At 41.4% G+C, this 23,097-nt stretch overlaps 1 protein-coding gene across 1 annotated transcript in view; it reads right to left on the bottom strand.

Moving 5' to 3' along the window:
* Positions 1-23,097, bottom strand: part of IQCA1 (IQ motif containing with AAA domain 1) — a 149,817-nt gene that overhangs the window by 106,106 nt on the left and 20,614 nt on the right. The window contains exon 6 of the mRNA XM_010975798.3: positions 7,363-7,568. Coding sequence (XP_010974100.3) covers positions 7,363-7,568 — 206 coding nt within the window. The remainder of the gene's footprint in view (positions 1-7,362; positions 7,569-23,097) is intronic.

A 23,097-nucleotide genomic window follows, 5' to 3' on the forward strand; every position in this document is an offset into this window, starting at 1 on the left:
ATTAAATTAAGAATCTTGGATACTACTCAGCCATAACAAAGAATGAAATCATGCCATTTGCAACACGGATGGACCTAGAGATGATCATATTAAGTGAAGTAGGTCAGAGAAAGACATATATCCCATGATATCACTTATATGTGGAATCTAAAAATAATGATACAAATGAACTTATTTACAAACCATAAATAGACTCGCGGACCTAGAAAACAAACTGTGGCTACCAAAGGGGAAAGGGCGAGGGAGGGAGGGATTAACAGATACACACTGCTATATATAAAATAAACAACAAGGACCTACTGTGTAGCACAGGGAACTATATTCAATTCCTTGTAATAACACATAATGGAAAAGAATCTGAAAAAAATGTATGTATAACCAAATCACTTTGCTGTACACCTGAAACTAACATTGTAAATCAACTACACTTCAATAAAAAATAAAATAAAAAAAAATTAAGAATCTTGGGATGAGGGGATCATCCTGGATTCTCCTGGTGGGCCCTACATGAAATCATAAGTGTCCTTGGAAGGAGGAGCAGAGGGAGATTAGACAGACAGAAGAGGAGGAGGCTAGGGACCCCCAGGCAGAGAGGGGGGGATGCAGCCACAAGCCAAGGGCTGCTGGCAGCCTCCAGAAGCTGGAGGGTGTGAAGAACAGACTCTCCACTAGAGCTTTCCCAGGGAGCACAGTCCTGCCGACACCGTGATTTCAGGCTCCTGACTTCCAGAACTGGAAGGAAATCAGTTTCCACTGGTTTAAGCCACCACGTTTGAGGGAGTTCATTACAGCAGTGATAGCCAATGAATGCAAGGGTAAGTTACTTACGTGTAAAGCACTGAGAACTCCTGGCACAGAAAAGTGCCCGATAAATGTGAGTTATTTATTATTCTATTACCATCATTACTGAACAGACACCTAACAGTAACCAGTCACCAAAACAGTGATGATTACAAGGGAGGCCAGGGGTGCGTCACAGGGAACAACCCGCCTCTGACTTATGACTCCAGGGCATGAGGGGGGCAGAGGTTAAGCAGAAGTCAGTGCCTGCGTGATGAACACCTGAAGCGGCCACCGACGGATATCCTGTTTCTAAGACGGCAATGTTTGATAAAAACGGCTATTTAAATAGCTCACCTTTTTAAAGGAACATAAACACCACTGCCACACCATCCAGAAGATTCTAGGTCACTAGAGCTGACGTGGGAAGCAGGGGAGACAGGGGTGCAAAGGTAACCGCAGCTGAGAGCCCGGGGCATGTCAGAGCCTACCCACTGTGACGGGAGGGACTGGCCACACTGCCACCAGGACTGTACATCCAAGAACATGCAAGAGAGTCAACTGAAAAGCTCAGCGCTAACTTCAGAGTTCAGTGAGGTAATGGCGTGAACTGTATCAATGCATATAAATAATAATAAGAGGAAAATAATATTTGGAGAGTATCTCACCTAAAATAGTGAGGTGGGAAGCCCATGAAAAGACCAGCAGGACCCCCAGGCAGGGCCACTACTTTCCTGCCAGCACCATCCGGTTCCCTGGCCCAGCGGCATTATCTCGCTTTTTGCCTCTAAAACAGCTTGCTTCTAGGAAAGCGGAACTTACCCCTAAGACTCTATTGGTTCCCTGAGCTAACTTCTGATTGGCCCATTTCTATCACTACTGATTGGTCCATTTCTATCACTCCTGATTGGTCCATTTCTACAAAGCTCATTCCTGATTAGTCAACTTTGTTATACCTTATTTGCATATGATGTTGCAAAGTCTAGACTGGCAGCCTATAAAAGCCTGTGTAAACCTATAGATGGGGTCCAGAGCTTGGAGTGTTAACTCCTCTGGGCCCGCTGGCGTAATAAACCTGAGTTCTCCAACCCTCTGAGTGCTGCTTGGTCTCTCATCAGGATCCGGGGTTGCTGTCACAACTGAGCTGTAACACACTTTGCTGCAACAATAGGAAAAATACCTATACAATTCATAATCTCAGTGAGAAACTTGGAGGCCGCGTCTTCTATCCACACCCTCTCATTTGATCCCCACAACAACCCTGGGCAGCAGGTCCTAGTATCCCTTCCACAGGTGGGGAGGACGGGGCTCGGAGCAGGGATGCTGGGGCCGGGGCCAGCCAGGGTGTGGTTAGGTGAGGCAATTGTGCAATGAGTTCTTAATGGCTGTGTTGTTTCTCTCCTTCTGTTTCTTTCTTTCTTTCTTTGTCTTTCTAGCTTTCCTGAAGGCCCGTTAAAAATAAAAGGCAAATGATAACTAGGAAATCATTATTCCAAACGTGTCAAAAAAGCTTTAGTATCAGGATGTATATATTTTTAGAGATCACTTAATAAAAAAGACCTCACAGAGGGATGCATAGAAATGACAGGGCATAAAAACAAATGTATGTATGTATATGCATGACTGAAACATATGCTGTACACCAGAAACTGCTGACTATACTTCAATTAAAAATATGAGAAAAAAAAAAAAAAAGAAACATCAGGGCAGTTCATGGAAGAAACTCTATTGACAAAAACACCGGAAGATTTTTTACCTTCTTCCTCAAATAGTAAAATAAATGCAAATTAAGTGATTACTGAGAGTAGTTTTTCTCTTATCAATTTGACAAAATATTAAAGAGACAGTAATTGACTCATTAGTCAGTGCATCCATGCAACAGAATGATTAACAGTCATGAAAGACATCTTTTGGAAAACATTTTCAGGATGCGGGGAAACCCAATATTAAATTTTCAGAAATTAGAAAAACGGTTCATAAAATATACATGTGAGAGAAAAATACTGGAAAGAAATTTGCCAAAAATTTTTACAGTAGCTACCTCTGTGTAGTAGAATTATACAGATAATTTAAATTTTCTTCTTTAAATTCTCTATCTTGAGAATTTTATCCAATGAGCATGTGTTACTTTAAACATTGGGGAAAAAAAGAAGACTTCCTTTAAAATAATTTAAAAATTGACTTGAAAAACAAATCCTAGTATAACTTACCCATTGGGCAACTATAAATATTGCTTGAAGGAGCTAAGAATAAACGCCCTCTGCTGTGGGAGTGTACACGGACGGCAGCTTCTAGTGATTTTTAAGTGGCTACTGTGTCCTGTTGGAATGTGTCCTAAGGACTGATCATGATTCGTGTTTCAAAAGACAATATTTGCTTTTCATTTGTCTTTGATTTAAAAAAGCAAGGAAAAGGGTTCCATCAAAGTCAATCAGATAAATGTAATCCAATTATGAAAAGAAATCCGCCCTCGACCTTCCACTACTTCAAAAAGAGGCGCTTTCTGTCCCTGTGAATGATATGCGGTGACCCCCTGGGAGCCGCTCTGACCTGGCCTCCAGCCTGGCCGGTCAGCAAGGCCAGGATGGAATGTTTCCAAGGGGACCGGCCGGGCCTTCAGAGGAAGCCCACGGCGAGCGGAGGGGCACTTCCCAGGGTGCCACCAGGGTCTGCGGGAGTCTCCCATGACCCTGCCGGCACCTCAGATGGGGGGTACAACTCCCAGTCGCTGCCAGCCTCACGGCACCTTACTTTTTCATCAAAAGAGAATTTCCAAGAGTGTGCTCTTTTTACATTGTATTAACCTACTTTTTAAAAAGTAGGGTGTTTCAAAATGTTAAATGTTTATTTTGGATTAGCCCAAATTAATTGCTTGTCTTTCTTTCTCTTCTAATATATTTTTAACTAGGCTTTTTATTATTAAAAATAATACATCTTGAAAAAAGACTTCTAACTGTACAGAAGAGTATAAAACAAGAAATAACATCACTGCTCTTGTCCCCAGAGGTGGCCATGCCAACAAGTGTCTAGTGTATGCTTCCAGAAACTTCCATGCATATATCAACATACACTTGATAAGTTAAATGCATTTGTGAATATATCTATGTGTCTATGTATGTGTACATATGTACATTTTATATATTTTAGCTGATTTGGTGTTATAACTGAACACAGTTGTTTTCAACTTGGTTATGTCACCTAACCATACATTGGATCTTAGAAGTCTACATAAAAGTAAAAAATTATTTTATTTGTAGAAAAGGCATTTGTGGGCATCTATTCGCTGAAGCCCTGAGAAAAAGGAAGAAAGTTGCTGATAAGGAAAGTTCACGAGCACAGGGCGCACCATCCTCGTTAAACTAGAAAACGAAGTTCTCCACTAGGAGCCAGGGGTTTTAGTCAGGAGACTCAGTTCTTTAGAAACAGCGCTTTCCTGCCTCAGGCCCCAGGGCTGGGCAACCTCAGCCCAGGTATATTCTCTCCAGACACCGTCATGTAATTGGATAAGGATGGAAAACTGTAGTCCTGTTGGCTTGCACCGTCCGTTGCTGAGACGGGCCATGTGCCCCACACTTCCCGTCCCGCCCTGGGCGCGGTCCTCCGGGCTTGCCGTTTACTTGCTCATATGAATGAGCAGATGGGTACTATCCTAGACGATGGGGATAAGAATGGTCGGCATATAGGGGTCTACGTGCTCTCATGTCTTAACAACCTCACAGAATAGGTTTGAGTCTTGTCCTCAGGTCACAGATGAGGAGACTGGCGGCACAGAGAAGTTAAGTGACTTGCCCAAGGCTGCACAGCTATTTCTCTGGAAGCAAGGCTCCAGTTTGTGTTATTATGCAGACTGCCTGGAGGAGGAGCCAGGAAGGTGCTGGCAGAGCTCAAGGAGGAGGCAGAGAGGAATGGCAGGGAAGCACTCAGGGAGGGTTTCATAAAGAGACTGGATTTCAACAAGAAGTTGGTAAACCAGCATCCTAGCAACGGTGGGCTCAAAAAGGAGAGGCTTGAAGTGTGGGTGCCCAGGGACTGAGGGCATGTGGCAGAAACCGTGGGCTGCAGAAGGAAGTCCCCAAAGACCAGGTGGGAAGGTCTTTCCTTGTGGGCCAGACAGCTACCCCATGCGTCCGCAGAAACCAGCCAGGGTGCCGACGACAGCACGTACCCAGACACTGTCCCTTGGCCCAGCCCCCAGCCGGTGGTTCGTAACTTCCCTCTGTAGTCAGATGCCCCGAGGGGCAGAAACTGGGGCAACGTTCATAATAGGGAGGCATCTGAATTGACTCCAAACATACTCAAAATAGACAGGTGACCTTAAAGAGACTATTTTAAACCAGAAGAGATTGTTACCTACAATGGGCAAATTTAAGTTTTTCATAAACTGTGAGCAGCAGTTGGGGGTGGGAGGGTTTAACAAGGCTAGTGACTGAAATACTGCATTTTGGTATCTGGATAACAGAAAAACATGCTATTTTAAAGAACTAAAACACTAAAATCTTTGCTCATAGAATAGCCTCACTTTGATATATTTCTAAGAGCTTTATGGATTACAATTAGTATATAATAAACTTCATATTTAAGTATACAATTGGGTAAGTCTGCTATCTCCATGAAGCCATCACCAGAATGGAAAGTGAGGAGGGAAACTGAGAAAGAGAAGAGGGGATGTATGCGTGTGTGTGTGTGTATATATATAACATATTCCTCCCTATTTACATCTTTTCTCTATTATTATTGGTTATCAGTACAGAATTAATACAATGTCAAATTTCTCATTTTAAAATATTCCTTCCATTTAAAATATCCCCGTTTTACTATAAAATATCCCTGATAAATATGATATGATATGATATCAAAAGAAAAACTCACAAGTAATCAATTTTGAATTAAAAAAATCATTTTTTAAAATTGTATTTATGTAATAAAGGACAGAACTCCTCAATCAAAAGCATGTAACTAATGTATCAAACATTCATGAAGCAACTTTGTTACAAAGTATTATTGAGGAAACTGCACATTAGAATCCCACACAAAGTTAACGCAAGAGAAGTTTACGATCGTTCAGGTTTTTCTCAATCATCGTACACGTAACTGATGTGAATTACACATCCATTGCTGCACAAGTCACCCCGACACTTAGAGACTGAAACAACCCACGCTGGTTACGTCACTGGTTCTGTGGGTGGGGAACCAGCTGTGGCTTGGCTGGGTGCCTGTGCCTCGGGTCCCCCTGGAGGCTGCAGTCAAAGTGTTGGCCGGGGCTGCAGCCTCATGTGAAGGCTCGTCTGGGGGAAAATCCCCTTTGAGCTCAGGCATGTGGGTGCGGACAGGGTTTAGTTCTTTGCAGGCTGCTGGAATGAGGCCCTAGGTTCCCCAGGGGCTGTTGCCAGGAACCTCCCTTGATTCCTTCCATGTGAGCCTCTCCACTGGGCAGCTCACAACAGGACAGCTGACCTCACTCCGAGCCAGAGGGAGGAGGCAAGTGAGGGGGTGAGAAGCAGGCCAGATCCAGGGACACCCCATCACTTTTGCTGTGTTCTTTTCTGTCGAAGTGAAGTTCTAGGTCCACGTCACACTCAAGGGGAGGGCATTACCAGAGGAAGAGAGACCTCTGGTCGGTGGAGGCCACCTGGGAGGCTGCCCACCGCAGACATAAACATCTTTGAATGTAATTGTTTGAGAGGAAGTTTGATTTTTTATTGCCAACAAGTTAAATTCTCTGGTCCTGATGAGCTCACCAAAGTTGAGGTCTGAGCATCTCTGAGCCTAATGTGATGCAGCACAGTGCCCAGCGAGGAAGACAGATGGCAGCTGCTTCCACGGCCCTGGGACTGACCACAACAACCTTCCCCCTTTCTTTCCTCTCCTGAAATAGGTTTGAAGCTGTTCTGACTGGGTCACCTGCAGAGCGTCTGCTGTGCCGTGCGGGAAGCCGTGCTATGCTCCACGGGCGTCTGTTCTGCCGCACTTCTCTCATAAAGGACACCTTCCCCAAACCGTCTTATGTAAGCAAACTTGAAATTGCTTAACCTTTCACTTAAGGACATTAAAGAAGGCCCTTAATACAGGAAGGCCTCACTGTACATGATGCCTTGTTCCCACAACTGCTACCCTCCCGCCACTTCAGGGCGGCGGGGGGCCGGGTGCCAGGTCCCGCAGCCAGCAGCTGCCTCGGGAGACTGCGTCAGAGACGGAAGGTGACTTAGACTCGGGAGTCTTGTACTGCTGGGGCCGGACCCCAGAAGGGAGGCGCATGACCTGTGTGTAGCTGGGTCCCTTAGTTTTCAGACAGACCTGGCCTATGAAGTCCTCCCATCTAGGGGCTGCGTCACCCACCCACGATGTTCAAGTTCACGTGGCTGGAGAGGTATTACATGGGCTGCACTAAAAAAATAGGACAGAGAGCAATTTTCATTAAAAAAAATTAGTTCTTGAATTTTTTAAACTTGACATTTCACTTCTCTAAAAGCCAGAAAACCACATGAATCTCTACCAGCACATTTCTGTGCTTAAAAACATACAAGGACATCAACCATTACAGCAGAGACTGTCACGAGATACGGCAACGCCACTCACACGCACCTGCATTCGATGAACCAGCGCCTGATCTGATCCTGAAGGTTCTCCTTGATGTCTGGACCTTCTGTTAGTTTCAGGTCATCCTTGATTGTAACCAGGGCACCTCTGTAGTCCTCTTCATGCTTCATCTGCACCTTATCCCGCATGTGGGTCACCTTTTCAGCCTCGATTATGGTAGCACCGACTTCATTAAACAAAGGTGGTGGATTCTAAAAACAGAAACAAAAAGATTTGAGACCATATTACAGAGATGGTGAAACATATTAGACACTAATGAAATATGTTAACATCTTCAATGGTGTCTTACCAAAGGCCCATAAAGAAATACGTACCGAACAAACGGATCAGATCTGGCAAGAGAACTTTCAGAGTGATTCCCCACCATGGGGAAGCAGGTTGGGGTACCATTTCCCAGAACCTGGTGGTGATGGGGTAGTTAGCTTGAAAAATGCATATACATCATTGAAAAATCATGCAAAGGGGAGGGTATAGCTCAGTGGCAGAGTGTGTGCTTAGCATGTAGGAGGTCCTGGGTTCAATTCCCAGTATAGAAAGAAAGAAAGAGAGAGAGAGAGAAAAAGAGGAAGAAAGGAAGCAAGAAGGAAGGAAAGGAAAGAAGGAAGGAAAGAAAGAACCCAGTTACCACCCACCTCCATAAAAAATGATTTTAAAAAATCATTCGAGTTACAGACAGTACAGCTTTTCCAAGTCGTCTTGGTGAGAGGAAGGGCAAAGACTACAAACTAAGGAAGTACATGCAGCAAGGACTAATGACAAGAGTTTGGATGTTCTGATTTCAAGAAAAATGACACCAAAATCAACTCTGAAAACATCCCCTCTCTCGTTAAAGATCTCCAGAGAAGGAAATTCTCAGCTGACTTCAGACATTCACCCTCACATCTCATTGTGAGAATGTTCTCCCCCGCCGTCTGCTGATGGGTGAGGCAGACAACTGCAGAACAGCAACCAGACGCTCGGCGCTGGTCCACTGTCTGCAGAGGGTTGTGGTAACAGAAAATACAAAGTCACTTTGAGACCTAATTCCTAAATAAATGAGGGTGGTGGGATGAGGGCAATGTACCTCACAGTAGGGAATGGTGTCAGCTCACCTATAAACGGTGCTACCTGTGGGTTTGGGTGGAAAGAACTAAAAGGCACCTGGAGAAGGGAAACACGCATGGGGCCTGTGGTGGCGGGAATCACAGGTAGGAGATACAGATCCCGAGCTCTTGGGAGTTTACAGATTCAGCCTGGGTCACTGAGCAAATTAAGGACGAATCGAGTGTGTACTGGAGCCAGGCTGTAATGACTCATGAGATCCAACTGATAGATTTTTCAGGAATTTTGCAAGTTATTTTTAAATGCTGAATTATATAAACTTATGATTATGTATATTATGGTAACAACAGGAAGTTGTCAATACTAAAAACTCACGGCTTCATAATTACTTTTTACTGGATTTTATTGTCACCTGTGCGCTTGATGTTAGCGTGTCTGTTGGCTCTCTATGGTGAAAACACTGTGTAACGCTGTCTCCTGTGTGTATCTCCCTAACTACGTTCTGTCAGGTTATTAGCTTGAAGGTGGCCATGATGAGAACGTTTACACCATCGGAATTAGCAATGCTATAAATGAGGCCTGGATTTACCATTGTGATTCGATTGCGTAGACTTAAGAAGGTGGTGGAGAAAACTGTAACGCAGATCAACAGTGCCCCATGTCTGTGTCAGTGACATCGTGAAGAGTGCATAAAATTGAGGATTCAGCATTCAAAAACCATAACCTGATTCAGCAGAGTCCCCAGCTCCAAAAAAAAGGTGAGTGCGTGATGGCTCTGGCGCACATTTTGCTGTTGCACTTTCATCTTCCGCATTAATGCTGCAAAAATATCAGCCAACAGTCGCACTGCAGTGACACTTGCCATTTGCAACCACAGGCTGACACCAGATACAGAGTTCAGTAAAAATCAAGGGAAGTGTTCTGTGACAATCCACGGCTACATGGAATGTCCAACAAAGGGTAGTGTGTATTTTACTGCTATTTGTAAATTGTGTGTGCATATCCTCATATCAATGAAATGACAATAAACACGTATGAATATATACACGTACATTTCTTTTCCAAGAGCCATGGTTAAGCATTACCAGCACATCACTGGGTAATTCCAAGACCAGAACCCAGTTGTCTGCAACTTCTTGGTTATCTGTCTCCTACCATCGCTCACCTTCTGTGGATCTTCTTTCCCAAAGATGCTATATGATATGGAATAGTTAAAGAGCCCTTAGAATCTCAGGCAAAGTTAACTAACCTCAAAAGATTTTTGTTATGCACCCCAGTGTTCATAACAGCACTATTTACAACAGCCAAGACGTGGAAGGAACCTAAATGTCCATTGACAGATGATTAGATAAAGAAGATGTGGTATATATACACAATGGAATACTACTCAGCCATAAAAAAGAAATAATACTATTTGCAGCAATGTGGATGGACCTGGAGATTATCATACTAAGTGAAGTAAGTCAGACAAAGACAAATATCATATGGTATCGCTTATATGTGGAATCTAAAAAAGGCTACAAATTTTATTTACAAACCAGAAATAGACTCACAGATATAGAAAACAAATTGATGGTTACCAAAGGGGAAAGTTGGGGGGAAGGAAGAATTAGGAGTTTGGGATTAGCAGATACACACTACTATATACAAAATAAACAAGGTCCTACTTAGAGCCCAGGACACTATATTCAATAGCTTGTAATAACCTATAATGATAAAGAATATGAAGAAGAATATATGTATGTGTCTGTGTGATTAAACCATTGTGCTGGACACCAGACACTGACACACTATGACTGAGTATACTTCAATAAAAATAATGTTTTCAAATGCATAAAGATAAAATATATAGATCTATGAGGGAAATCAATTCTACTGACACACAGCTCTATTGGTAATGATCAGATTAGGGTTACGGGTTATTGAGAGAAAGAGCACAGAGGTGAAGTGTCGCTGTCACACCATCCTATCGGGGTACCATCAGCATGATTTAGGACTCATGCTGTTCACCTGGGTCACCTGGCTGGGGTAGTACCTGTCAGGTGTCCCTCTGCAAGATGCCTCGCTCCACCTCCCACTTCACTCCGTCCTCTTTGGGAGGAAGTCACTAGGTACAGCTCCCCAGTTAAGGAGCAGAACGCTAAGGCCCCCTCCGATCTTGAGGGTGGAGTTTCCAAAATGATTTGGGATTATTCTGCATGGAAGACTTGTCTCTCCTCCCACATTGGTTAATTTATTCAATCTTTCGTTTATATCACTATGGACTCGTAGATATTTATTTTATACTTGGGCTATAATCAAGTACTACTTTATTGTTTTCTTGTTCAAATAATCCCAGTTTTGATCATTTGTTTGTTCCTTTCAGTGTCACATTGAGAAACCTCCATCACTGTGTATGTGTGATTTTAAAAAATATGTTTATTTTACATATACATAATTTTAAGATCTCAAATAATTGTCCACTCAACTGTCTGACACCCCAAATCCAAGAACACAACAATGGGGAAAGATTAGTCCCTTCAACAAATGGTGTTTGGAAAACTGAATACACACACGCAGAAGACTGAAACTGGACCCTTACCTCACACCATACATATATCAACTCAGAATGGATTAAAGACTTAGACACAAGACATGCAGTCAGAAAACAGCTAAAAATTTAAGGAAAAGATTTCCTGACATTCATCTTAATAACAATTTTTCGGATATGACACCAAAAGCACAGACAACAAAAACAAAAAGAGACACATGGGATTATACCAAACTAAAAAGCTTCTGCACATCCAAGGACACATTCCGCAAGATGAGGAAGCAGCCTACAGAATGGGAGAAAACATTACAAACCGTGTAGCTGATAAGGGCTTAATATAAAAAATGTATAAAGAATTTATGTGACTTAAAAACAACCCACTTAAAAAATGGGCAGAGGAACTAACAGACTTTTTTTTGCCAAATAAGACATACAAATGGCCAACAGGTATGTAAGTGTGTCAGCCTCACTAATCACCAGGAAATGCAAGCTGAAACCACCATGAGCTATCACCTCACACCTGTCAGAATGGCAACTGTCAAGTGCAGAAAAGATGACAAGTGATGCTGAGGATGTGGAGAAACTGGAACCCTTGTACGCTGTCGGTGGGAACTTGAACTGGTGTAGCCACTATGGAAAACACTATGGAGGGTTCCCCCCCAAATTAAAAACAGAACTGCCATATAACCCAGCAATCCAATGGGTATATGTCCAAAGGAAATGAAATCAAGATCTTGAAGAGATATCTGCGCCCCACACTCATGGCAGCACTGTTCACAACAGCCGAGACACGAATACAACCCAAAGCCGGGGCCACTGCAGACCTGAAAATCTGCATCTTTTTATTACAAGGATTTTTTTTTTTGATTACTGTTTCTTTACACACACACAACCCCCAAGAAATATCTATGAACCCCTAAAAGTGACTTCTCTACTCGGATCCACAACTGAGATGCTTTTGGACTATAGCTACCGCTTAATGACATAAAGTCAACTGAAAGAAAAGATGAAAAGAAAATCACACTTACAGTACTTGGTGAAAACATGCATTAGAATGTCTAACGAAAACAAGCCAATTGTCCAAGTTTAATATAATGAGAACATACCACCTCATAAAACCCCTAAAACTACTTTAAAAGTGAATCGAGACTGAGAATTACAGAATCATTTTAAAGCATGTTAAAAACCAGTGATCGAAATTGCCTCTATACACAAGTGCTCAAAGCCATGACTTCATAGTATCTGTTTTGTATCAAAATAAAGAGATAATAATTCCCATTATTTAATCAGTTAAAGAAGTGCCCAATTCTTATATCTTCCAGGTGATGTTTTTCATTCCTAGTGTCACGAAACAGGCGTTTATAATTCACATGGAGACTTTATCCGATCTCTCCAACGACTACTTCAAAGTCCATGGTGTTCATGAAGATGCTAAAATGGATCTCGGCTACAGAGGACCCAAGTCTCTTTGTCTCTGATGACTGTGTAACATTGTGTCAAAGTCTTGCCTGAATGCTACGATTCTGATGTCGCTCTCCCCACCAGCACATTGCTCTTACGGTAAATCGCAGCAGGTTTTTTTCAGAGATTCACACACACGACGTTTCTGCTGGGCCTTTCCCCTGTGAGTGCCTACAAGTGAATCAGGCGTGAGCAGTGAGTAGTGACTGGCGCCTGGTAAACAGCTCCACGGGAAGTGTTCAGCTGTTTTTTTTTTTTTTTTATAACCACTTTTATTTAATTAAAAAAAATTTAGGGGGAGGTAATTAGGTTTATTTATTTAATTATTTATTTAATGGAGGTACTGGGGGTTGTACCTAGGACCTCGTGCACGCTAAGCGCACACTCTACCACTGAGCTGTACCCTCCCCCTTCTCAGCCAACCTCTGAACACTCCCATGATCTGTGAGTGAAAACGAAGTCTTCCAGCTCCCATCGGACTTCTATAGTCGGCATGGCACTCTGTCCCACACATCCTCTACATTTCTTTACTGATGATACATCCATCTTTCGAATAGAAATAAGGACCTGACTATCCCATTGAACAGATGGGGACACTGAGGTTCACTACTTAACGACTCTCCCAAGCCATCCTATGTTAATGAAGAAGCCAGCAATACGATTTCCTGATTCCTCCAGTTCTGTGTGTCTCCTATTACACCATGCTGTGCTGTTAATATGTGTGTACTCATGCGTGTTTCTTGAGATAGACTTTCTGTGACAAAAATACATTTGGGGTCATTTGTAGCTTCTTTCTCGAGTTGCTTTTGAATTTAAAGGTTATAACATATTTAGGTCCTATGTTAATGAGTAGCTTCTCCTCTGGGCTAAAACATCTTCTCCTCTTTAGCGACTTTGGTCATATGGAATTCAAATTTGTTAACTCACCATATAAACAGCAACTCATTTCAAAATAAATTACGAATATTAAAGGGAACTAGAGAACATGATAATACACTATGTATTGAAATACATCAGCTGTAGAATAATGCATCTTAATGAAGGCTTCCCATGTGAATAAACCATTATATTTACAAGCTTTCTATAGTTAATGACCCAGAACCAGATAACGAAACCAACGTTTATAGCAAGGTCCTCCGTCAGCAAAGATATACATATTAATAATTGATGTCGCTGTAAAAATAGGACAGAGATGATGCTTCCTGGTTTTGTGGAGAAATAGGACTCGATGGTCCATTAACTTAAAATGCTTATCTAATGTTTGATGGGCTTTGTCTTTAAAAATCCTTGTTCCAATTAGGAAGATAAAATGGACATTTGTCCAAATGAAAATCTGTTCAGTTTATCAGTCGCAAATACACTTGCAAATCGGTGATTTAATGCTGGCAACTTTCTCGAGAAGCTCATGGTCTTGGGGGTTTTCTTCTTCCTGGCGCTGTGTAGTCACTGAAGGCAAAGACAGAGCAAAGGAGGGAAGGGAGGGGATCCCTTCCAACAGATGACAGACATGTGAAGTCTCTCACCGCCCTCAGAGCAGAGATTAATAAGCTCCACGAGGCCCGGGAGCACCCTGAGCCGGGGCTCCATCAGCCCACCGCCTTGCACCACGTGCTTCCTGCTCTAATTTTGCACATGCAGTGCCTCATGCTGTGGAGTAAACGGCTCTTTGGTTGGTCTGTTTTAAGACTGTGCGTGTGTGTTTCCCAGTTTATGCAAATAAGCCCTTTTGTTTCATCACTGCATTTGAGAGTAACGCATCTACGTTTATATATCTGTGTTTATACAAATATACCTACTCCGAAAGACAAACCCAGCAGGGGATGTGGAAAAAAAGGTTTTGTGGACAGCCAGAGCCAATGGTTTCCTTTTGTCCTCTGCTCATACCTCAGTTACGGTAAATTGTTATCTTGGGATGCTACAATTTTAGTGGGTGCAAAATGATTAAAAAATAAAGCAATGTCTAGCCTGTTAATCCTAATTTCTAAAAATTTTTAGCAGTTTTAAAATTTGCTCAGTTAGGAGCTAGGCTCAGACAGTAAGGTTGAGCTTATAATCGACGGGTGGGAGGAAGCTTAATTTGCTACGTTAGTGTCCTACCTTCTTTAAAAATGTGTTAAAATAAACACTTTGATGGCACTTCAGGTTTGTCAGACACTATTTTAAGTGGTTTACAAATAGTAACTAATTTATTCCTCATAGTAAGTAGCCTTATGTGTGGGTACCATTATTATCTTCATTTTATAAATGAGGAAACTGAGGCACAGAGAGGTCAAGGAACTTGCCCAGGGTCACACAGCCAGGAAGTGGCAGACTGGGCTTTGACCGGACGCATGTACTTCCAGGATCTCCACTCTTACCTTCTGTGCTTTGCCGCATCTCTCCACTGATAGGTTTCTTCTGGCTTAAAACACCTTCCTAAAAATGGCTTTTATGGGCACTATAGTGCATAATTTTTTTGAAGTACATTTGTAATTTTAATAGATATTGTTGAGCTACCTTGCAGAGAGTTTGCACAGTTGATCTACTCTTCCCAACAGTGTATGACAGAGCCTTTCCCCCTACACCTTGCCAGTATTGTGACATTAACCTTTTTGATCTCAGCTAACTTAAACAGGTTAAAAAATGGTAATTTAATCAGCATTTTTTCCTAGCAGATATAATGACTTATTATTATATTATTATTATTTATTATTAGGGTAATTTTTCCCATCACTCATTTTATTTTTTACTACCTTTATTTTTAACACCTTTTTGAATCATGAACTACGTGACCATTTAAACCCATGATTATAAGCCATTTCAAAAATAACAGCAGTGAACGCTTAGCTAGCACTTACCGCGTGACACGTGTCAGACACTGTTTTAAATGCTTCCTGATACCTCCTTTTTTTTTAAGTTGAAGTATAGCCAGTCACAGTAGTTACAAGGTGGCAATTTCTGGTGTGCAGCACAAGGTCCCATCATGCACATATATATATATATTTGTTTTAATATTCTCTTTCATTAAAGGTAATTATAAGATACCGAATATAGTTCCCTGTGCTATACTGAAGAAATTTATTTTTATCTCTTCTTATGCACAATGGTTAACATTTGCAAATCTCAAACTCCCAAGTTTATCCCTTTCACCCAGTTTCCTAACACTGAGCACACGCTGATGAGCTCCGTGCTAGCGCTGTCTCCGGTTGGCGTATGTGGAAATCATGCCACCAAGAAAGCTAAGTCACCCCCCAGTTCACACGTTGAGTAAATACGGTGGGACCAGCATCTGGGCCCAGGTAGGCCTTGCCCATGCTACTCTGCACACTGCGTTAGAGGACTTTGTCATGGGCCCTGTTGTGAGACAAATGAAGGCAAATGTCCGGTCCTAGAATGTGGATAAAAGAATCCTGAGACCAGGAGACAAAAGGCAGAGAACTGTCTTCCTCATTGAGCTTCTGATGCCCTGGAGACCCGGGACAAGGATAAGGCAGAGTAAGAATACTAACAAATACTTCCCAGAAATAAGCCCACGCACACATGATCATCCGTGACAAGGGAGGCACGACTCTACGATGGAGAAAAGACAGTTGTCTCTTCAATAAACTGTGGTGGGAAACCTGGACAGCTGCATGCAAAGGAGTGAAACTGGACCACTGTCTCACGCCCTGTGCAAGAATAAACTAAAAATGGATTAAGGACTTCAATGTAAGGCCCCAAACTACAAAACTCCTGGAAGAAAACACAGGCAGTAAACTCTCTGACATTGTTCTTCACGATACTATCTTGAATTTGTCTGCAGGCAAGGGCAACAGAAGCAAAAATAAACAAATGGGACCACATCAAACTAAAAACGCTTTTACACAGCAAAGGGAACTATCAACAAAACTTAAAAGACAACCTACAGATGGGAGAAAATGCTTGCAAGTTACATACCTGATAAGAAGTTAGTATCTAAAATATATAAAGAACTTACACAATCTAATGACGAAAACCAAACAGCCCAGTTGAAAATGAGCAGATGATGTGAACGGGGACTTTTAGAGACGGCCAACGGAGACACATGAAAAGATGCCCAACATCACTAATCGTCAGGGAAGTGAAAACAAAACCACAGCAAGGTACCACCTCACACCTGTCAGCCTGGCGGTTATCAAAAAGGCAACATGTAACAAGTGCTGGTGAAGATGCGGAGAAAACGGAACCCTTGTACGTTGTTGGTGGGAATGTAAATTGGTGCAGCCACTATAGAAAACAGTATGGAGGTTCTTCAAAATATTAAAAATAAAACTACTATATGATCCAGCAAGTCCACTTCTGGGCATTTATCAGAAACAAACAAAAATACTTCACTTGAAAAAGATATATGTTTACTGCAATATTATTTATAATAGCCAACATATGAAAGCAACCCAAATGTCCATCCATAGATGAATGAGTACAGAATGAATGAATACATCCATAATAGGTTATTACTCAGCCATAAAAAAAGAATGAAGTCTTGCCATTTGTGGCAACATGGATGGACCTGGAGGGTGTTATGCTCAGTGAAGTTAAGTCAGAGAGAGAAAGACAAAAGACAAATACCACATGATGTCACTTACATGTGGAATCTAAAAATCAAAACACATGGACATCAAAACAAAACAGAAACCCTCACTGATACAGAGAACAAACAGATGGTTGCCAGTGGGGAGAAGGGGGTGGGGAGGAGAAAAAAGGTGAAAGCGACTGAAAAACACAAACTCCAGTTATAAATTAAATACGTCACAGGAGCGAGATGCACAGCCTAGGGACCACAGTCAATAATACCGTAAACACTTCGTGCGGTGACCGTTTCAAAATGTACGCAAACATCAAGTCACGATGAAGAGCACCTGAAACTGATATGACACTGCCTGTCAATTACACTTCAGTAAAAAATAAAAAACACTTGAAATCAAACTCAAGGTTCCCAATTAACTAGGCTGTAAAATCCTATTTAACCAGAAAAGAAAATGGTGAGTTTTCCTTGTTTTCAGACTCTTGAGGTGGACTTCTGAGGTCGCAAAGGTTATCCAGTGTCCTCCCTTGAGCTCTGACCCCCTGCCCGGCCTGTCTAAGAGCCTTTCAGGCACATCTGCACCAGGAGCGCCGCTCTTCCTGGCTTGCACACGTTTCCTGTGCAACACACGCGGGGTACCTGGGGGCTGCTGCGGGCTCTCCTTGGGGATGCTCTCTGTGCAGCAGAGCAGACTCAGGCCCTGTGGGCTGCTCAGAGCGTACGTTTAACAGACCGACTTTGAGGTCATGCATCCGAGCAGCATACAACCAGGGCCGAGAGAGTTTAGGTTTGAAATTGGTGGCGTGTGTGTTTTACGCAACAGCTCATCTTGGGATGTTTTGTGTTTCGCTACATCGCGAAGTTATCACATCTGACGACAGCTTTCCTTGGTGCGAAGTCACTCCGTTACCCTGACGATGTCAGGTCACTCTCCAAGACGAGGAGCAGCAGCCCCCACTCCTGGAAGGCAAGTCCGGTCCAGGCTCCAGGCTGGGTCCGGAAGCCCTTCTCACAGGTCTGCGAAATGGGCAGCGCTATCCTGCTCTTACTGAAGGAGAAACTGAGGCTCAGAGGGAGGGCGAGTGTGCGCCTCCGAGTGATCCCCACCCCCAGCCCACATGGCAGAGGGGCCTCCCCTGACACCTGCCTCTTCATCAGCCCAGCAGAGCAAACCCTTCAACACTGATGTTGGGGGACGCAGATCCATTTCTAAGATGCTGCTGATCCCGGACACACAGGGACATGCAGGCAACAGGTTTGTGGGGGGGGGGGGTTTGGATTTAAAAAGTAAAATAAAACTAAAAGCAAAACAAAACCCTATAAATCAGGGCAAATCTGTTTTTTTGGTAAGACATTTATTTCCAGAAACAACCAAACCTCATTTGGAGCCAAATACAATGAATAGCGCACCAAGGTGGACGATGTGCTGTGGGGCTGAAATCAAAGTGTGACCATTCAGAGCGCCTAGTTCTGGTTCTTTGCTCATTCTGGCTGTGACAGCGGTTCCCAAAGAGGAGCCCACGGGTCCCGAGGACACTGGAAGCTCGGGACACAGTACCCACCGCCTTCCCAAGCGGAGCCTCAGGAGGGAGCCGTCTTCCGGGAGCATCATTGGGGCCTGAGCGCCTACTTGGGGTTATTTGCTAATAAGAAAGACGTCTAATTTATTGACCAAAAAATAATCTATGGGACAGCTTGTTTCATGTTGGAATTTGAAAGTGAGCAGGGTTTTATGGTGCTTTGAGGGTTTAGCTGATGCATTTCCAAGTGACAGTTTTTCCTCTTTAATAAGTGTCCCCTAGTGTTCTTTATTATAATGCAAACATTGATGGCTTCAGGGTAACATAAAATGTACGACGGTCATGGCTGTAGGACAGATTATTTCAAAGGGATCCACAGAAGGAAATGTATTACATTCATTAAGTTTCGTCCTTGATCCACTCCACTGGCTCTGCCAATTAAAATAACCGCACATGAATTTTTAGAGTGCCCTTTTATTTTCCTTTGTAGATTTTAGAATATAAATATTTTAAAAGGCAGTATCAAAAAATAATTTATATGACAATGGCAAAGGAAAGATTTGGTCAGGAAGTGAGGACATCATGATGCCTTTCGCTCTAATTCTGGTTTCAATTACTAAATAGTCACCCCTGGAAATATGCCAAGCTTCCCATAAAGACACAAATACTGTTTTGATCAGATAAGTCAATGGTTTATACATTGACATGATGTAACAAAACAAAATAATGGAAAAATGAAATTTTAAAATGAGTAGACAGTATGTTAATTAGTGATCGAGTGGAAAATATATTTAATTGAAAACATTTCTGGGATTTGGGGTAATGGATTTTTATGGCTATCAGCCAGTGAATAGAAGATACCATTCTTATAAAAATTGAATCCATATATTTCTCAACGGTGTAAAATTTCATAGAACACATAATACCAAGGGAAGACATGCTTGGGAAAAAAAGCAAACTGGAGAAAGTCACATTTAATACAAAACAGACAAGTGGCTCTCTTTCTATTATCCAAACTCTGCATCACTGAGGAATTAAAACAGATTTCTTTTATTTGAGCTGAGTAGATATGAACTACAAAGTAAAACAAAAAAGTTACAGTAAAAAACCCTGTGTAATTCTATTTTTATGTGGTATCAACGTAAGCCATTAAGACTTTAGGATGAAAAAAGAGCGTCTGGCCAGTCTCTAAGTTTCTAGCGTGTTATGCATAGTAGACATTCAGTAAACGTAGGGTGAATTAAATTAAGTGAAAATTGTTAAGTCAAAACTGCTTCTTGCATAAAACTCCACGTTAAACTTAGATTATCTTAGATTGACTCTTCTGACTGCTGGCTTAATTTTTAAAATAGAAAACTGGAGATAGCCACTGTTTTTATCATTATATCTCATATCTGTGTGCCTCTTATGGGTGGAACAGAGAAACAATTTCCTATCATTAAATCTGCCCACCTATGTATACACACCAATTTGGAGATCTTAAAAGAAAAGATTGATAATATTCTATGTCCATTTGCTTTCATTTTTTAAATGTGTGCCTTCTCCCCAGTTAATGCAGTAAAATTTAAACATTTCGGAAAATACAGACAAAACAAAAAATATCTTCCAAAGCTCCAATGTTAAAAAAGGAGGACTTTCTAAACTTTATACATTCTTTTTCTTTCTTTGATATGTGCATGGATATGTGTATATATTTAGTTGAAATCATATTATATGTGTTATTCTAAATCCTGTATTTTCACTTTGAGCATTTTCTACGTCATCAGAAATTAGTCGTAATTTTTCAGTGGTGGCATATTACTACCTTAATGTCGGTCCACTCGAAATCACTTAACTCCACCCCTACTTTAGAATTGTTCACTTCCAGTTTTTCATTACTACAAGTGACACTGTAGGAAACGTCTACGTGTACAAGCCTTTACTTCTGATGATTCCCTTGGGATAGAAATAGAACTGGGGGCCAAAAGACAGATTTTGATGATCCTGTTGCATCTTGTTAACGTCTTTCAGAAAAGCTGAATTGATGTGACTCTTCGTGTCTGAGAATAAGAATCTTATCATGCTCTTGTCAATAATTAAAATGTGAAAAAACCCTTTTCCCCTAAGAAGAAAACTTGCCTTGTAGCACCAACTCTGAGATGTCTATCTGTCACAGGTTAACATGCCTGAAATTAGGGACGGATTTGTATTACAGTCAAGGATGTGTTTTTGTTTATTTGCCCAAACATCTTCTTTCATGTTCACTCATGATGTATCTTATAACCAGTAACATCTTAGATTCAATGAAATACTATCTCATTTAATTCTTTTTTTTTAACAATTTTTTTGCACTTTTTTGGTTTGGTTTGGGGGGATGTAATTAGGTTTGTTTGTTTGTTTACTTTAATGGAGGTGCTGGGGATTGAACCCAGGACCTCATGCATGCCTAAGCACATACTCTACTGCTGAGCTATACCCTCCTCACCTCATTTAATTTTTAATTTGTATTTTTTGGCCATTAGTGAATAGTCATGATTCATAGACAGCCATCTCAGTATATATATTTCAACGTTTCAGTGAATTAAAAATTGTTTTTAAATTGTGGTGGAAAAACACATAACATAAAATTTATCATCTTAACCATTTATAAGTATATGGTTCCATAGTGTTAAGTATATTCACATTGTTGGGTAATAGATTTGGAGAACTTCTTTTATTTTGCAAACTAAAACTTTATACTCACCGAACAACTGCCCGTTACCACCTCCCCACCCCCTCAGCCCCTGGCAACCCTCTTCTACTTTCTGTTTCTATGAGTTTGACAACTTTAGATACCTCATTAAGATGGGATCATACAGTATTTGCCTTTTTCTGATTGGCTTAGATCACTTAGCACAATGTCCTTGAAGTTCATCCAGGCTGTGGCAGGTGTCGGGATTTCTCCCCTTTTCATGGCTGAATAATATTCCACCAAGCACAGTTTTTAAATCTTAAAAATCTGCAACTGGCAGAAACTGCTCATTCATTTGATTTTCACAGAACCTAAACAGTTGAGAAATACAAGATGGGTCAGGGTTCCTGGGGGTTTTCAATTCCAAAAATAAATGTTGACTTAATGTTTGAAAATTAAACATCAAAGGGAAATCACCAGAGCAGGGGATGAAATCAAGGTATTTCTTGAATCCTATATGCCACTCTGGTATGATTCGCTGTAGTTTTCAGACAGTAAAGCCTGGACATCACAACTGGGATGATACACGTGTTCAGTGAGAGTACGCCCCTTCACCGGGGAAAGAGGCTCTTCCATGTGTCTGCACCACAGAGATAGATCCCTTCCTCAAGCAAAATAATTCATGGTTTCCCTTCTGTGCTGACAACAGAGGTGCTGCACAGAGGCCAAAGTGCAGGTGGAGCAGTCAGAATGCAGGGCTGGAGGAAAAGGAGCTACTCTAAAGTGAAATGGATCTGCCATGTCATCTGTCATTTAGAACATGCCATTGTATGGACAGAAGACCCAAACAGACATTTCTCCAGTGAAGACATACAGACGGCCAACAGGCACATGAAAAATGCTCAATATCACTAATTATCAGAGAAATGCAAATCAAAACTACAATGAGGTATCACCTCACACCAGTCAGATGGCCATCATTAAAAAGTCCACAAACGAAAAATGCTCGAGAGGGTGTAAAGAAAAGGGAGCCCTCCTACACTGTTAGTGAATGTAGTTTGATGCAGCCACTATGGAAAATACTATGGCGATCCCTCTAAAAACTAAAAATTGACTTACCATGTGATCCAGAAATTTTACTCCTGAGCATATATCCAGGGGGAACCTAATTCAAAAAGACACCTACACCCCAGTGTTCAGAGCAGCACTTTTTACAATAGCTAAGACATGGAAGCAACCTAAATGTCCATCGACAGATGACTGGATAAAGAAGTTGTGGTATAGTTTTACAATGAAATACTACTCAGCCATAAAAAAGAATTAAATAATGCCATTTGCAGCAACATGGATGGCCCTGGAGAATGTCATTCTAAGTGAAGTAAGCCAGAAAGAGAAAGAAAAATACCAGAGGCTATCATTTATATGTGAAATCTAAAAAGATGACACAAATGAACTTATTTACAAAACAGAAACAGATTCGCAGACAGAAAACAAACTTATGGTTACCAGGGGAAAAGGAAGGCGTGGAGGGATAAATTGGGAATTCAGAATTTGCAGATGCTAACTAATATAGATAAAACATATAAATAACAAGGTTGTACTATATGGCCCAAGGAACTATATTCAACAGCTTGTAATAGCCTGAAAAAGAATATGACAAGGAATGTATATGCATATATATAACTGAATCAATCTATCTATCTATATCTGAATCACCATGCTGTACACCAGAAATGAACATTGTAAGCCAACTATACGTCAATAAAAAACAAAATAATTTTTAAAATGCCATTATAGAAGTCATGAAAGTTATAGAACAATACCTTGAATGTGGGAATAATGCTATTTTTTTCTGTATATAATAACATCACTGGTAAGATCTTTTAATTTGCTTTGAATCCTGAAATCTAGGAAAAGAAAATTTCAATAGTCATGTTTCTGGTTGACTCCAGAGCAAAGGGTGCAAGATGCCTCGCTCTCTGCTCTTGTATCAACC

Source organism: Camelus dromedarius, chromosome 4 (genome assembly GCF_036321535.1).
Source record: "Camelus dromedarius isolate mCamDro1 chromosome 4, mCamDro1.pat, whole genome shotgun sequence".
NCBI lineage: Eukaryota > Metazoa > Chordata > Mammalia > Artiodactyla > Camelidae > Camelus > Camelus dromedarius.